Consider the following 18316-nt stretch of genomic DNA (forward strand, 5'->3'; position numbering starts at 1 on the left):
AGAAATAGGTTGGTCCATTACAACTTCTTTTTGTAGCCACATGTCATCATTAGGATGATTCTTAGAATTACTAGAGAAATAAGTTGGTCCATCTAATTATATAATAAACTTTTTATTAAACTAACCATAAATTCATTATTAATGTCAATTATTATTTCCTTAAATAAAGATTACGGAATTGCCTAATGTGGGTAAAGTATATATGACAATTAATGATTTTGAATAAAAAAGATCTGATAAAAAAAATGTATCTTCTATCAAATTTGTTTAATTTAAAACTATTAAAATAACTTAAAAAAAACAAAATAACCATATTATAAAAATTTAGATTTTTCTGTATATTTTATATTTTGAATTTTAAAAAATGACTATAAATTACTAAAATTGTTAAAAGTCTCACATTCAAATTTTGCGATCCATGGTTTAAAATTTTTGTTATGACAAAATACAAATGATTACAAAATCATATAAGTAAAAGTCTAATTTAATTAATCATTAAGATTTAAAATATATATGTATATATATATCATTCTAAATTAAACTATAAACCATATTGAATAAATAAATATTTTAGTTTCAAAATTTACTTTGAATAATTTTTTGGATAAAAGTTTTGAACTAACATTGATAAATTTTTTTAAATTATCAATTACTAAAATTATTAGTCCCACAATGAAAATTTTGTTATTAGTAATTTAAAGTTTTTGCTATTAAAGATACACATGATCAAAAAAAACATATGAGTAGAAAACACCATTAAAAAAAAATAGACATTAATATCATTTAAATTTAATTACATATCCTATCAAATTTTTTAAAAAAATTGTTTGTATTAATAAAATTGATTTATACGTTTGCACCAATTTTATTATATATGTAATAGTTACTGACTTTTAATTATTTAATATATATTTATTATTTCATAATATGTAAGAACATATAATACATAAAATAATTTATATATATAATTTTTATTCCGCGCAAGGTGCGGGTCTTAATCTAGTATGCATATATATAGTGGTAATGTTAACATAATGTTAACACTAGATAATGCTAACTTTCCTAAACACTTAATGTAAATATGCTAGGATATCTTGAGATTAACTTATTCTTCAAGTATTTCCTTTTAGTCTCGATGGTCTTCATGAGACTGATGAGACTCCAAGGAGGATCTCTTGTTTGATGTGAAATATGCATCGCATTTCTATCATGCATTAATATTATAGTTTTATGTCCGTTCGTTGCAACGTCTAACTGACCCTAGGATATCTTGCAAGCCAAAATTTGTATAAACGATGAAATCTAAAAGTTTTTTTTTTTTTTTTGCAAACATGTAAAATAAAGAGAATTGTAATAAACGGGAGAAAAGTTTTCAAAGTAAATTTTCTGTTGATCAAATGGTCATATCTGGCTTTCTTGAATTGTGATTTACACTTTCAATTTGTCCTCAAGATGTAATTGGTCGTTTCGGTGGACTTAATTATGTAATTTTTCTTTGACTTTCCACTATATGTTAGTATGTTAATTAGTATTTGCTTTTGTGTAAAAGTACTTTAAAGCTCCCTAAACCTCTTCCTACTACTTTTGTGAAACTCACTATGTTTTTTGGTTGAATGTAAATTCATTAGTTTTCGAAAATAAGTTTTAACACTTTCATAATAAATGGAGTAGATTACTGTATATCGGAAATTAAAGAAACAAAAATGAGCTAAGTTACTTTTTACTTTTTAGGAAACCCCCTTCGTATTAGAAACATAATTATTACCTACGATATTTGTCTTTTCATAGATTATGAAACTCATGATCTGTACGTAATCATAATTAATATGGCACATTGGGATGAGAAGAGAGAAAGAGCAATAAAGTGTCTCTCATGTATTTCGTGGGAAGAGTAAATGATATTTCAGATCTTCGTAGTGATTAAAGTTTGAGTAGGACCCAACTCATTCACGTCTTCAGCTACTCTATATTTTTGTTTCTACTAGAATCGGTTTTAATTTTAACCCACATAAACAAATAGAAAATAGTACTATTAGATATAAAAAACAAATAGAAATAAATGTCATCCTTCAAAAGCCTTAGATTCTGCTTCTAGTACAAAATATTTGCTAGTTTATTGATATACATTTTACCATTGGTATGTAACAGAGAGATATAACATTATAACTTGATCATAGTTATATACACAACAATATAGCCGTGTGACCGTGTCCTAGTGAGTAGTGACTGCCGAATTACTGAGACGAGAAACGTTTAGGCATGTAATAAGTTAAGTGGGGTGCATGCAGAAATTATGGAAATTAAATTATTGTCATGTAGATGTAATAAAAGCACATATAAAGAGACAAATATGTAATAGTAGTAGCTATGGAGTAATAGTATTAGTTCTTTAAAGAATTTTAAATATGTTGAACAAAAAAGGATCTTTGAATATTAAATGGCGAAAAAGATAACGATTGGCTCCAAAATCCTTTTTTGATTTTTTTAAGTATGAATTTTAATCCTCTTTTCTTGAAAATTTGACATTGATTTTTTTGTGTACATGTATTTTTTTGGCCTTCCTTTTTCAAAGGAGAGGTCATTTGTGATAATAAATGAGAACTTCAGGAAGATGAAGATAAACTAAGAAAGAAAAGAGCAGATACAAATAACTAAAAACGTTTTTGAAGCAATAATTAAGAGATATAATCAGGAGGCGTGATAAAGATAGCAGTAGTTAGTGTTACATGTATTATTATTATTATTATTATTATTATTATTATGATGCTTATCTTTATGATTCTTCATTATATGTATTGATTTCTCTCTTAAGAATGCTATCAGCCTATCAACGCAAGCCCTTGACGTATCTCAAAGAAACATTTAATGCTGGGTTTCAAACTGATTTTAGCTCGAAGTTGCAAACTTAGGGTTTTGCTTGTTTCGTTCTCTGAACTCATCGTAGGACGTAGACGTAGCATTTAGCAATTTAAGGCATACTGTGTTTTGTTCCCCATTGCGACTCTGAATTAGTGACAAAATTTGCAACTACGTGAGTCGCCCCATATAAGCTTTAAAGCTAATATACGCGTTTACATCCTATACATATATATATAATTCATGTGTCTTTGCGTTTTGTTGTTTGTAACCCAAACGAGATTAATTCAAAAAAAAAAAAGAGATTAATTCAACCACTAAGAAGAGTGCCGTCTTAGAGCATCTCTAACGTAAAACTTCATTTTTTCTTCTAAAATGAAGTAAAAATGGATATGGAGTTAAATGCTCCAACCCTACCTCATTTCTTCTTCTATAATGGAGTAATGAACAAATAAAAAATAGATTACTCCATAAATGAAGTAAATTTTATTATGGAATTGGATTGAATCATTTCTTACTCCATATCCATTTTTATTCTATTTTAGAGTAAACAATGGAGTTGGGTTGGAGATGCCCTTAGTGGAACGATATCTTAATTCGAGTCTGGTACTACAGCTGAGAAGAGATAATTTACGATGTCAAAGATCATTTTAAATTGTTGTCTTGGTTATATCTAGAAGACTGCATAACAAAAAAATTTACCTATAAAAATTTAAACATTTGTGTTCTCTTAACTGAAGAGATGATATAGGCCAAGACTCATAACTAAAGAGGTAATATAAAAAAATTGAACTACAAACAATCTGTTTAATTAGTTCCAAATAATATTGTTTCTTTGTTTACATCACTAATTCATTATCCATCATATTAATTAAAAATATCAGAATATATATCTTACAAATGACCATCTATAATCTTCACACCTTTGTAAAGTTCAAATGATTTATTATATTAACCACAAAACCAGACCATCTAGAATCCACGATAAACTAAATAAAACATCCAACTTTGGTTGAGCTCATGTGCTCACTTTCATCTCTAAGTCTCTATTTGAGCATTTGTTATCCTAGTTCTGCTTTGGTATTTTCAGCTCATGGTAGCTTTGTTGTATCCTCTCTAAGTGGAGGTTGACTTTTTCTAATGCAATTTTAGTTTGACCAAAAAAATACTAAAGGATCCAACTCTGGAAATAGATAATTTAAAACAAATTTGAGAGTATATGTAAATGTGAAAACATGGATGCATGTATGATGTCAAGTGTGCATGTGGGTGAATGAAGAAGTAGAATCTCGGGCACGGAGAAGGCGTGTCCGATCATTGAAAGCCGCCCACCGTTTTTATTATATTTGGTTTCCAAGTACTAGGCCCGGGCTTGACCCCATACACGTGAAACAATCGTATGGGATCCATGATTTATCAAAAAAAAATAAGGTCTACTTTTTCTATTGCGGTTACTTAAATGGATCAATGTGTATTGTAGAAAAATTAAAAAAGTGACGAGACAACTTTTATATACAAACACAATTAAATCGTACATATCATTTTATGTTATTTAATATTTTATGTTATTTAATATGAATGAATTAAAAAAAACATGGTTGAATTTGTTTGGGTCAAAAAATAACATAACTGATTAAGATAATTATTTTTCAGGCTAAATTACTCTTTTTTCACAGAAAATCGTGTTTCACTCTTTTTCTACTACCTCCTCTTACGAGTTACATGACAAAAATTTAAAAAGAGTTATCAAAATATATAGATTGTCTATAATATAATGTTTATAATCCCGGTTTCAGATGCTCCAACCGAAAGAAGCTTCTCAAAACTGCAATTGTAAAAATATTACTCACGATTAACTATATTACAATAAATATTTAATGGTTTGGCTATGTTATCAACTAAGAAAAATATGATCAGAAAAACCTTGATTCTAAAAATTTGATAGATAATTTTTAGAAAAAAATTAAGATGTGTTATTTTACGAAAAGATCAAATTTTAATAGTTTTGAAGATGTTGTAAATTTTTTATTATAAAATTGATTTTTTATCGTAAAACTTTTTAAGTAAAGGCCTCGGTTTTGTATTTAGTGCAAGACCGGCACTGCCAAGTACTGATCTCTGCTCAATTTGTAGATATTTTGTTTCGTGAACTAACTCTCTCTTTGCTCTCTTTCTCAACCTCAAATTGTTTTGATTAGTTTCCTTAAAATTAATGCTTATTTTAAAGGGCAATAAATTTCACCGTTTATACATTCTTTTACTCTCGCTTTTTATTTTTTTGATTAGTAATTACTAATTATCAACGCCTACCCATGACTTCTTAATTGAGAGCACATGAAGAATATAATCAATGTTTCGTCATATCATACCATATGAAATAAATTTCTTGCAGTCGATTTTTTCATTAGTGATTTTTTTTTGCATAAAATTAGTGAATTTAAGAAATAAATATAGCAAGACAAAACCGTACGAATAGTAGGAGCATGTCATAGTCTCCTTAATATATATATCCGTATATATATGAAGCTGAAAAGCATCTTGGATCCGTGTCATATCTAAAATTAATATCATGCATGCATAAGTAACCTTTAGTTACATTACTATGTTTGATATAAACAAAATTACTCATTAGTAAAGGAACCATTCACTAAAAACACATATATGATCTCGTTAGTTGATGTTGTTTTCAACAATTGAACTATTTTGTATACAAAATATTGATCTCTATAATTTTATTTTTTTGGATAAGTTCTCTATAGATTTCGGCTACAAACAAAACCTAATTAAAAGGAGAACAGACCCGTTACTAAAAAAGACATGTGGTCAGGTAAACAATATCTGATAGCCAACATATTAACTTCAAACCTAACGTCTACCTGGTCTTGTCTTGGCTCCATCTTCTTAAATTTCTGTTTATTTTCCTAAAAAACAAAATCTTATTGGATTATTATCATCATTATTATATAGTATATACGGAGTATATATGTTCATGTACAAAATAGTTCAAAATTTTGAAAGGCAAGTTCAAATGAAGGGTGGCTCCTCAAGAATCAATTTGATTTTGAAGAGACAAATTGAGGCACCATAAGTATGTCATCAGACATCAGTTATTTATTGCATTGGATCAAGTTTCCCTTCTATCACTTTAAAGACGAACTTACAAAAAGGTGTATAGATACCGTATTTCATTTTTCTTAATATTATATAGTATTCTTAAACTTATATTTTATTTGGGGTTGCTTTTAAAAGAAATAAAATTGGTTTGCCATCGGATCACGTGTTTATGAAACATAATAAGGATCCATTTGAGCGGAATTAACTTTAAATAAACCAATCGATTTTCCAAATCTTGAAACAAAAGATAGTAAAACCAAACTAAGGACGGAGTGGAAAAAGGTAGAGAGCAACAAGTAAAGAGCATCTCCAATAAAATTATATAACCTCTTTTATTATTTACTCTAAAATATAATAATTCTATTATATAGTTAAATTTGTATCAATGGTGTTACTCTGTAACAGAGTTACTTTATTATAGAGTAATTTTAGTGGAGCAAATCCAACTATATAGTAGAATTATTCTATTTTAGAGTAAATTCTAGAGTGAAAAATAGTCTTCAGTTCGAAATGGTCTAAGAAGCTGAGTGGAAAGGATTTCAAATAATAAGTGAACTGAAAAGAATGAAATAAAGAGGAATAAACATGTGTCTAAAGGTTAGTTTTGACTCGGCTGCGGGTACGTTTGGAATTGGAACTGGTCTATCAGCTGTGGAAGCGTCTAAAGGTTAGTGCTGTTAAATAATTGATCCATAATGCGAATGTACAAAGATATCATTCAATTGATTGTCTCACTAGCGAGGTCGCTAAAATAAATGTGAAATCAGTAAATTTCAAACACCCTTTTCTTTCTTTCGTGTGAATGTTTACTTGAAAGACGTGATTGGTCGGACCATTCGCAACCCATATATGTAGTTAAATTAAATACAAAAGACGTACATGTCTGTGTTTGCGAGCACCAAAAAAAATTATAGCATGTTTAACGGTGGAATACTCACTCAAATATTTCAGCAATAGGATATCAATATCTTTACTATTCTTTTTTCTTTTAATACATCTTTAATATTATTAAGCTAAATATCTTGATTTTAACCTTTTTAATAAAATTGGTCGTTGAAAATGTGACATTTGTTCCCATGGTTTCTGATGGAGTTCTTGCAGTCTCCTTGTTGAGATACCAGCTCCCACCAAATATTCATTCTCTCCTTATACCGAGCTTCTGATTATTCATTATTTTACCCAAAAATCCATAAAATAATTTCATCAGGAATTTATGTATCCTTCCCTTTGCATATATGCAACCTTTATCTCTCTAATATAAAGTATATAATTAACGGACCCTATATTTATGTATATATGTATGCATAACATAAATGAAACACCCAAAAAACCTAGATTTTCTCCCATAACCCAACGGCACAAACCGCATAATAAATAACCCTATAAAAATACAATACATAAATATTGAAATTTGATAGCGATAGTTTAGTCCTCTTTGAATGCGAGTCCCTCATATTTACTTCTTTTGGCATCCACTGTTTTTATCTCTCTCTTACACAACTTGATATGTCTCTTTGCGTCTCCTTCTTTCTGTAAATCTTTCTTTTTATACTTTTTTGTATCCAAAAGCATAAGACAAAAAAACGAACAAAGGAAGAGAGAGAAATATCTAGTCACGATGTCGGACTTTCTTGAAGAGTGTGAATTTGTCGACACTTCACTAGCCGAAGATGATCTATTTGCCATCTTAGAGGGTCTTGAAGGCGCCGGAGAGATATCTCCAACGGCTGCATCTACACCTAAAGATGGAGCCACAAATTCCAAAGAGTTAGTAACTGATCCAAACTACGAAACTTCATCTCCTAAAAAGAAGAGGAAAAGACTAGAAACCGAGAAAGAAGATGAAGAAGAAGAAGACGGAGAAGAAGAAGAAGAAGAAGAAGAGAATAAGCAACAAAAGATGTCTCACGTAACCGTGGAACGCAACAGGAGAAAGCAAATGAACGAGCACTTAACCGTTTTACGTTCTCTTATGCCTTGTTTCTACGTCAAAAGGGTAAAGATTCGTACATCTATATATTTTCTGAGTCAGTGCTTAGGTACTAGTTAGTATTATTAAACATTTGGTCACTAAATCTTTTTTGGTATACTATCATATCAGTTCTTAAAAACATCAATTACAACTATCATAGCAGCTCTTAGAAGCATCAATTACAATTTACAACAAAAGTATCATATCTGTGCCTTTTAGGAAAAATGACAGTTACAAATGACATTTGGTCCCAACTAATGGTCTCTTTTCTTTTCTCTCTTCTATGTTAAAATGTGATAGATATATAATGTCTATATTGACTTATATTGTCTTTTCCTTTGATCATAACAAAAGGGGGACCAAGCATCGATAATAGGAGGAGTTGTGGAATACATTAGCGAGCTACAACAAGTTCTTCAATCTTTAGAAGCCAAGAAACAACGTAAGACGTACGCAGAAGTCCTTAGCCCGAGACTAGTCCCGAGTCCTCGTCCTTCACCTCCTGTCCTAAGCCCGCGAAAACCACCTCTTAGCCCGCGTATCAGCCACCATCATCTCCTTCTGCCTCCTATAAGCCCTCGAACCCCTCAGCCTACAAGCCCATACCTGGCCCATGCCCCGCAACTACCACTCATCCCACAGCCTCCTCTTCGTTCTTATAGCTCATTGGCCGGTGGTAGCAGCTTAGGGGACCCACCTCCATACTCTCCAGCTTCATCTTCTTCCTCTCCTTCAGTTAGTAGTATCCGTGAGAGTAGTGTGATAAATGAGCTCGTCGCTAACTCTAAGTCGGCTTTGGCTGACGTGGAAGTGAAGTTCTCAGGAGCTAATGTGCTGCTCAAAACGGTGTCGCATAAGATCCCTGGACAGGTTTTGAAGATAATCGCTGCTCTTGAGGATTTGGCTCTCGAGATTCTTCAGGTTAATATTAACACCGTCAACGAAACCATGCTTAATTCTTTCACCATCAAGGTACGTTCGAATAATCATCCTAATTAACTTTCACTCGTTTTATTATTTTAAATTTGTAACGAGTGTAATATATGGTTAGGGGAAAACGGTAGGGTACTGTAATTAGTAATAATTGATTCAGTCACATAAATTTATACACAGATCATGGAATATAAGAAAATCAGTATAATTAAGATCCACAATCCTCATATATTGTATATACACATAAATTCTCACGAACATAGGGTATATGACCGTATGTCACATTGTCACAACTGACATGCTGACGTGGCTTACTGGTCAAGACTTGAAGCATGTCTAATGAGAGACACTTATATAGAGTGAATAATGTAAATTTCAAATAAAATACTTTAAGAACCCTTTATGAAATTTTTGTAACACATTTTTTGTTTATAAATTAGACTTAATTAAGTAAATAAATTAGATTATATTACAATATTAATATTATTTAGATAAAAATGTCATTAGGAATACTTTATCATTATCAATGCTCTAAGTTTTATATCCGATAGATGCATAAATTAATTTCTACAATAAAGAATTGACACAATGGTTGTAGAAGAAAAAATAGTCTATATCAATTTTAGATGAATGCTATGGTATGATTGGCAATATATATATATATATCTCTCTCTCACTATTTTTCTTTTGATAGATTGGAATTGAGTGCCAGCTAAGTGCCGAAGAACTGGCTCAACAAATTCAGCAAACATTCTGCTAGTAAAAGAAGGATTAAATACATCTTCCACATAAATCCTAACAAGAGATCAGTACGTACTCACTTCATTTCCTTATTATCCTTTAATTTGTCTTCAAACCTTTTTACAGATGTATGCAGATATTGAATAAAATGGTTATTTTAGATTGAAAACAAATATTGATTAAGTTTGACTAATATAGGTGAGGTTATAAAGTTACTAGCTTCAAATATAACAGCGTCATCACATGTTTTTTTTTCTTCTTAAGTTTAGACTTATAGAGTAACAGTACTCTATGCATATGAAGACAGTGAATTAAAAGCAACATTATTGGTTAGTATCTAAAAACAAGTATCTAAACAAATTAGTATTACCATTTTAATACAGTTTATCTATATAATTCAATTTAATTTTCTAAAAAAAAATGATCAATAAATGGAGTAATGAGTTTTTTGTTTGTTCATCACTCTATTTCCCATTCCATTTTGCAGTAAATTATGTAGTGGGGTTGGAGATGCTTTAAAGGTTCTAATGAATTTCCTATAAATTCTAATTCTACAACTTCACTACCCTCTCTTTTCTATTTTTCTAATTTGTTTTTTTTTTTAAAGTGAAGAACTCCCTCATATACTTCAATTGGAGGTGGTTCATATAATGAATTGTCATTAATTTTTTTATTTTCTACTAATATCGGGTACTCTCACTACAAGAAAACAGCAAGGATTTTGAGGGAAAAAATCGTCGGAATTTCGTCGGAATATCGTTATTCCGACAACATACTGACGAAACAAGTCGTCGGAAATAATTCCTCGGAATTTCTTCTTTCCTCGGAAATTCCTCGGAATTTTCCGACGGAATTCCGAGGAAACAAACTTCCGAGGAAATTCCGAGGATCACTAGTTTGTCGGAAAGGTCCTCGGAATATACCGAGGGAGAACTTCGTCGGGATACTTCCTCGGACGTTCATCGATCGATGCATTTTTAGGCATATATACATCGATCGATAGGAATATAACGAGGGACATATTCCTCGGAATATTCCGAGGAATGTGTCCCTCGGTATATTCCGAGGAAAGGTTTCCCTCGGTATATTCCGAGGAAAGGTTTTCCTCGGTATATTCCTAACGTTTTTTTATAAACAGATCGATCGATGGATTTATGTCCAAAAACACATCGATCGATCGAGTAAAAATATAATTAATTTCCTCGGAATGTAAAAAATATTAATTTAAAAAAAAAAAAAATTCTGAAATTTAAATTCGAAAATATGAAATTAAAATTAAAATTGAAATCATATTAATTAATATTCAAAGTTTCACAAATAAAAATAAAACATTCCGAGTTTTTGGAAAAAAAAAAAAAAACTACGGGTCTGGCACGTCCGGGAAGACCTCGTTCGGGTACATCCTCTGCATCATCTCCATCATTTGCTGGTTCAGCCTCCTCTGTGCCTCATAGCCCGCCTGTTGAGCCGCCATCTGGGTCTCCAACAAAGATATACGATCATCTTTGTCCTTCAACTGAGCCGTAAGCACTTCTGGATCAACAAAGGGCGGTGGTGCAGAAGAAGGAGGAACCGACCGGGTGCGACGACCCAAACCGACCAAACGTCCCTTCTTCTTTGGAACCGACTGAATAGAAAATAGCCAAATTTACAAATTTAAACCAAGAAATAAATGAATTGAACTTTAAAAAAAAAAGAACTTACGGATTCAACGATTTCGTTGATTCGAAACCGGGACAAGTTGGTCGAAGCCGTCGAAGCGTCATCCTCGGTTTGAAGTTGAGACACTTCGTCTACCACCTGAGTTTGGACCAGGTCGACCACGTCCCTCACAAGACCGTCATCAATCTGGCCGGTCTTCTTGTTGGTATACGCCCTCCTCATTAGGGCGAGATCATCAACCGGCTCGCCATCATTTTCTTCCGCCTTGAAAAAAACATAAATTAAAGAAACATTAGAAATTAGAAGAAATGCACAATAAATTAAAATTCTGAAACTCAAATAATTGAAGAAAAAACGGTTGAACTTACCATGCGATCTCCCAGAGTGGCAATAGATTGAGCACCCAAGTTATGCTTGTAGATGCCCTTCCCTTTACGGTCGCTCCTGCGGTTGGTGGAGTTGGTGGAAGAAGTTTCTTTCGTCTCTTCTTTATCCCAATGCGCACACAACTCCTTCCAGACCGTGTCGTTCATCGACTTTGTGACCTTTTAATAAAAAAAAAGAAAATAGTTTAATAAATTAAAAAATAGTTTAATAAATTAAAAAATTGTTTAATAAATTAAATCGAACCTTATTGATTTCCCACTTCTTCTTCCACTCGTGGATCTGCTTCCCATAGTTGTCCATTACTTTATGGACGAAGTGGTGATAGATAAAGAACGTCTCATCGGAATTCCAGTTGAACTCTTGCTGAAAAAAAAACACAATTAGTAGAAAAATTATATTAAAGATTAAAAATATAAGTAAGAAATTAGAATACTTACCGCAAACTGACGAAACCACAGAACCTGCTTCTCGGTAGGGAAGTGAGTGAAAGTCGGATGTCCACTGTCGAGGGCCGAGTACATCATACGGTTGATCCATGCGCTGATCCCGTTCCCGGATCGGTTGAACCTAATAAAAAGAATAAACGGTTAATAATGAATCCAAATTTAAAGAAAAAAATGTTTAATTACCATGTTTGACCCCGTCCATGTGGATACGGAGTGAGATACGCAAGATGGTCACGACCGGACTGTTGAACCAACTCCGCAACACGCATCACTCCCGGAGGACCCGGAGGAACAGGAGCGGATGCAGCAGCGGGAGCGAGAGGAGCAGGAGCGGGTGCAGCAGAGGGAGATGTATGGTTGGAGCTGTGGGGCGAAGGGGAATCCTGAAAATGGCTGGAATCCCGAGACTGGCTCCCCGTACCACCACGACTATGACGCTGTCGAGGCCGGGTCTGATCATCATGAGACCTGTAAATTAAAAAAATATATTTAATAAATAGAGAAATATATAAATTAATTTTGTTTTAAAAAAAAATCCCAAATAATATAGTCACAAAAAAGATTTATATATATTAAAATTATTTAATAAATAGATAAAAATAGTTCTAATAAACAAAAAATAGTTTTAATAAAGAAAAATAGTTTAATAATTAAAAAAAATAGTTTTAATAATATATATATATTAAAAATATTTTTAAATCCCAAATAATAGTTTTTAATCACAAAAAAAGTTTTATAGATATTTAAAATGTTTTGTAAAATCCAAAAAAATCGAATTTGTATACCAAATTTTTTTGTAAAATCCAAAAAATCGAATTTATATAGAAAAATCGATTTGTAAAATACAAAAATCGATTTTATATACAAAAATCGATTTTATAAATACAAAAAAATAAAAAAATTATAAAAAAATTCTACATCAATTCAACAAAACAAATTATTCAACCAAATCATAATTCTAAACCTATTATACAACCAAATCACAATCCTAACCAATCACCCTAACAAAAATCTATCAAAACTACACAAAAACCTAAGAAATAGAACCTAAGAGAGTGGGATAGGGTCCTTACATGATTTGTGTAAGAGAAGGGGGAGATCGCCGGAGATATCGTCGGATTTCAGGGGGAAATCGCTGGAGAGAAGAGAGGAGTCGCGCAGAGGAAAAAGAGAGAAATGGGGAAGAAGAAGGGGCTCGTGGTTATAAAACCTAGGGTCCGACGGACATTTTCCGTCGGAATTCCGTCGGAATTCTAATTTCAATTTTCGCGAAATATTTGCCCGGTAAAATGAAAATATTCCGAGGAAATTCCGACGGATAGTAAAATATCCGTCGGAATTTCCTCGGAATATTCCGAGGAAATACCGAGGAACTAGTGTTTGGGGTTTCAAAACATCAATTTTTTTTTTGTCGTATTTCATTTCTTATGCAATTGTAATGCATACCATTGAGAATTCTTTGTATAGATGAGCATAAACCATGAAATAACAAATTTCAAAACTAATTGAAAGTATTCCCTTTACCGTTCATTAAAAGGTATAAGTGTTTCTTTTATGTTGTGGGATTTCGTTCATACAATCGGAAAAGTGTTAATTATACGGTAAGGAACAAATATTTGACTTCATAATGAACGTAAGACACTTAATAAGGGTTATATAGGTGTTATTCAAACCGCAAAACGTTGTTTTTGGTTTAAAAACCCTATTTCCTCAGGATTTCCTCGGATTATTCCGAGGGAACTCCGAGGAAACCCTCTTCTTCCTCGGAATTTCCTCGGAATATTCCGAGGAAATTCCGAGGAACTAGTGTTTGGGGTTTCAAAACGTCAATTTTTTTTTATAAACGCATCGATCGATGGATATATGTTCAAAAACGCATCGATCGATCACAAAGATGCACCGGGCCGTAAGAATTTTTTTATAAACGCATCGATCGATGGATATATGTTCAAAAACGCATCGATCGATCACAAAGATGCACCGGGCCGTAAGAATGTGATCGATCGATGAGATGATCCAATCGATCGATCGAGAATCTCAATTGTTCCTCGGAATTTCCTCGGAAAATCTTGTAAGTTTTTTTATAAACGGATCGATCGATGGATATATATATCCAGAAACGCATCAATCGATCACTAAGATGCACCGGGCCGTAAGAATGTGATCGATCGATGAGATGATCCAATCGATCGATCGAGAATCTCAATTGTTCCTCGGAATTTCCTCGGAAAATCTTGTAAGTTTTTTTATAAACGGATTGATCGATGGATATATATCCAGAAACGCATTGATCGATCACTAAGATGCACCGGGCCGTTAGAATGTGATCGATCGATGAGATTATTCTCTTGCCAGGTGAATAACAAGATGTTCCATAACATCAAAAAATGAGGGAGGAAATATCTTCTCAAGGTTGCACTGAATCACGGCTATGTTAGTCTTCAAATTTTCAATACCTTCAAGAGTCACTGATCTCGTGCATAAATCGCGGAAGAAACCACTTATCCCTGCAATTGCTTCATGAACATTTCGTGGTAATAGTTCCTTGAAGGGGAACGGAAGGAGGCGCTGCATCATTACATGGCAATCGTGGCTTTTCAAGCCAGTAAACTTTCCTTCCTTTCTGTCGATACAGTTACGCAAATTTGATGCGTAACCGTCTGGAAATTCCACATCGTTTGAAATCCAATCAAAGAACGCATCTTTTCCCTCTGCATCAAGTCGGTATATGGGAAAAGGAGCCCTACCATTCTCATAAACATGAAGTTCTGAACGAGCACATATATCGACTAAATCCAGTCTTGACTTCAAATTATCCTTTGTTTTACCTTGAACATTAAGGATCGTGTTCATGAGATTGTCAAAAAAGTTCTTCTCAATATGCATGACATCTAAATTATGCCTTAGCAGATGATCCTCCCAGTATGGCAGATCCCAGAAAATACTTTTTTGAGCCAGTTATGTAGTTCTCCAACAGCATCTACCGGAAAACGCTCATGTCCACCGACGTCTGGCGTCCTTTCTGCACCAAAATCTCTTAGTTGTATCTTCAAATCTTTCCCACAAATTTTCGGAGGTGGACTGTCAAACACCCTCTTGTTCTTCGTAAACAAATTCCTACTCCTACGATATGGATGATCAGGTGGTAGGAATCTCCTGTGACAGTCAAACCAACACGTTTTCCTTCCGTGTTTTAGTTGGAAAGCATCAGTGTTATCTTGACAATATGGACATGATAGCCTTCCATGCGTTGTCCATCCAGACAACATACCATATGCTGGAAAATCACTTATTGTCCACATTAGTACTGCCCGCATTTGAAAGTTTTCTTTACACGAAACATCGTATGTTTCAGCACCTTGAGCCCATAGTTGTTGCAACTCATATATTAGTGGCTGAAGAAACACATCAAGTGATCTCTTAGGATGCTCTGGTCCGGGAACGAGAATCGAGAGAAACAAAAACTCTCGTCGCAAGCACAAGTTTGGGGGTAGGTTGTATGGTGTAAGAATGACGGGCCATAGAGAATACTGTCTTCCACTCTTGCCAAACGGACTGAAACCATCAGTACATAATCCAAGGTAGACATTTCTTCTCTCATACGCAAAGTCGGGATACTTTGATTGGAAATGTTTCCACGCTTTTGCATCTGAAGGATGTCTGATCTCACCATCTGTTGAGTGCTCCGCATGCCATCTCATTGGTTGCGCTGTGCGTTCAGACAGATACAACCTCTGCAACCTTTCCGTCAAAGGTAAATACCACATCCTTTTATATGGCACTGGAACTCTTCCACTCGTATCTTTATAACGAGGCTTTCCACAAAATTTGCATGTAACCCGCTGTTCATCCGCCCTCCAATAAATCATGCAGTTGTCGCTGCATACATCTATTACCTGATACGATAAACCAAGACGAGCTACGAGTTTCTGAACCTCGTAGTATGAACCAGGAGCTACATTATCCTCGGGTAGAATACCTTTTACAAAATCAGCAATCGCATCCACATAGTCTTCAGCCAAATTATAATCTGTTTTAATGCCCATCAATCTTGTAGCAGGTGATAAAGCTGAATGACCATCTCTGCAACCTTCGTACAATGGTTGTTTTCCAGCATCCAACATATCATAAAATCTCCTAGCTTCTGCATTGGGTAAATATTCCCCTCTAAAATGATCATTTACCATCTGCTCAGTACCTACACCATAATCTACATCTGTTCTAATTGGTTCTTCTAATCTAACCGCTGGCTGAGGTTCGCTAGTACTACCATGTTCATAATCAGTTTCCCCATGATGATACCAAATTTTGTAACTTCGTGTAAACCCACTCAAATATAGATGAGTCCAAACATCCCACTCTTTAATAACCTTTCTATTTTTACAATTAGGGCAAGGACATCTTACCATACCTGTTTTTTCTTTCGGTTGTCGGTGAACTAACCCCATGAATTCGGTTATACCTCGTTGGTATTCTTCCGTAAGCAATCTCGTGTTCGGATCCAAATGAGGTCGATCGATCCAAGAACGAAAATAATTTGAAGAAGACATATTTTTTATGAATCAAATTCGTGTGTAAATAGAGTAAGAGGGAGGATGAAGATATGGAGTGAATGAAGAGGAAGATGAGTGCTTGTATTTATAGTTTAAATCCTGCCGACAGACCGAGGAAATTCCGACGGAATTCCGACGGAAAAGGCTAGTTCGTCGGAATTTCCTCGGAATTTTGTAAAATCCCCCAACGGCTCTCCAACGGCTATAATATTTCCTCGGAATTCATCGGTTTTTTCCGAGGAAACCCAATTTTGTGCTTCCTCGGAATTTCCTCGGAAATTCCTCGGGATATTCCGAGGATTTCATTTTCCGTCGGAATGTCCTTCAGAATACCGCTGTTTTCTTGTAGTGTCTATATTAGACGAACGAAAAGAATAGAATATGACAGCGCGTGCTGTTACATTGGAACTCAAACGCATAAATACATATTCCATTGTTTTGGATCAAATTAATGTTATATTGTCTCCAAGTTACATGATGTAACTGTATATTAATGTTATATATAAATTGTTGACAATGATGTTTAAAAGTATACGGTTTATCTATGGGTTATCTGGTTTTCACTTTTCACATTGTTGTTAGTAAAAAAACGTATTCAATACTGTATTTTTTATTTTATGTAAGAAGATACCCACTGTATATTTATTTCAAATATTAAGTAATCAATGTAATAATCCAAAGTTACTGGAAAAGAATAAAACAAAGGCACATACACAAGTTTATAGTCGTGCCTAGAGCCAATACAAGTTCAAACGCGAACGTTTAATAAACGAAAAAATAATTATATTATTACTTAGAACTGAACTGCGGAAAGATTTATCTGACCATTCGACCATTTTGGTTTACCGTCCACCCGCAGCAGGTGAATGAAGGTGTAGACGTGAAAATGCCAATTAATTGTATCAAATCTATTAGACACAAACCTTATCAAACCCAATCAATGTGATATTGAGTCCATTTGTATTAGGGGTTTATTCAAATATATTAGTATAAATCTGATTGATAAATAAACAATTGACATATTTTTGAGGGGTTGCCAAAAACCAACTCTCAGTCGATGCAAATTCAGCTCTGGGTGACAATTAAGTTTACTTTTTAGTTTTCTTGCACAGTAAATCATCGCACGAGGAAATCACCGGCAGAACAAAAGAATGATCCGACCCTGCCTTCACCCTACTAGTTTAGGTAATAATAACTGAAACTTTTTACCAAAAAAAAATAATAACTGAAACTATCCATGTAAGTGTGGACATATAAAATGTACTAGAGTTTGAGCAGATTTATTTTTTACGTTTTTATATATTGGTATTTGTTTTTCATGATTAGTGTTATATATTTTAGATGTGTCGCCATATGACAAATTGTATTCAAAAGACTTGAGCTGAATAGATTAGTATGGTTATTTTTGGTGCAAATATCCGAACATGTTTCAGATATATTGGTTTTTAAATATTTTTAGGTTTAAATACATCAGAACCGAACTCATATAGACCTAGGAGAACCCAACTCGAAACCCACACATAAATTTATGATATCCAAGCAAAGTTTAATTTTAAAACTAAAAAAAACGATACACGAAAAAATAATCCGTACCTTAATGGATACCCGAATATTCATGCCTAACTGATTCTGTAAACAAATAAATTGTTTTA

At 33.3% G+C, this 18316-nt stretch overlaps 1 protein-coding gene across 1 annotated transcript; it reads left to right on the top strand.

The window, feature by feature from the left end:
- Positions 1-7435: 7435 nt before the first annotated feature.
- On the top strand, positions 7436-17999 carry LOC106443353 (transcription factor SPEECHLESS-like). Its single transcript, XM_013884917.3, has 4 exons — positions 7436-7966; positions 8297-8914; positions 9570-9684; positions 17777-17999. Exons 1-3 carry the CDS (start codon positions 7589-7591, stop codon positions 9633-9635), a joined length of 1062 nt encoding a protein of 353 aa, XP_013740371.2. The 5' UTR covers positions 7436-7588; the 3' UTR covers positions 9636-9684; positions 17777-17999.
- Positions 18000-18316: the final 317 nt, after the last annotated feature.

The sequence above is a fragment of the Brassica napus genome, chromosome C3, assembly GCF_020379485.1.
Source record: "Brassica napus cultivar Da-Ae chromosome C3, Da-Ae, whole genome shotgun sequence".
NCBI classification, from domain to species: Eukaryota; Viridiplantae; Streptophyta; class Magnoliopsida; order Brassicales; family Brassicaceae; genus Brassica; species Brassica napus.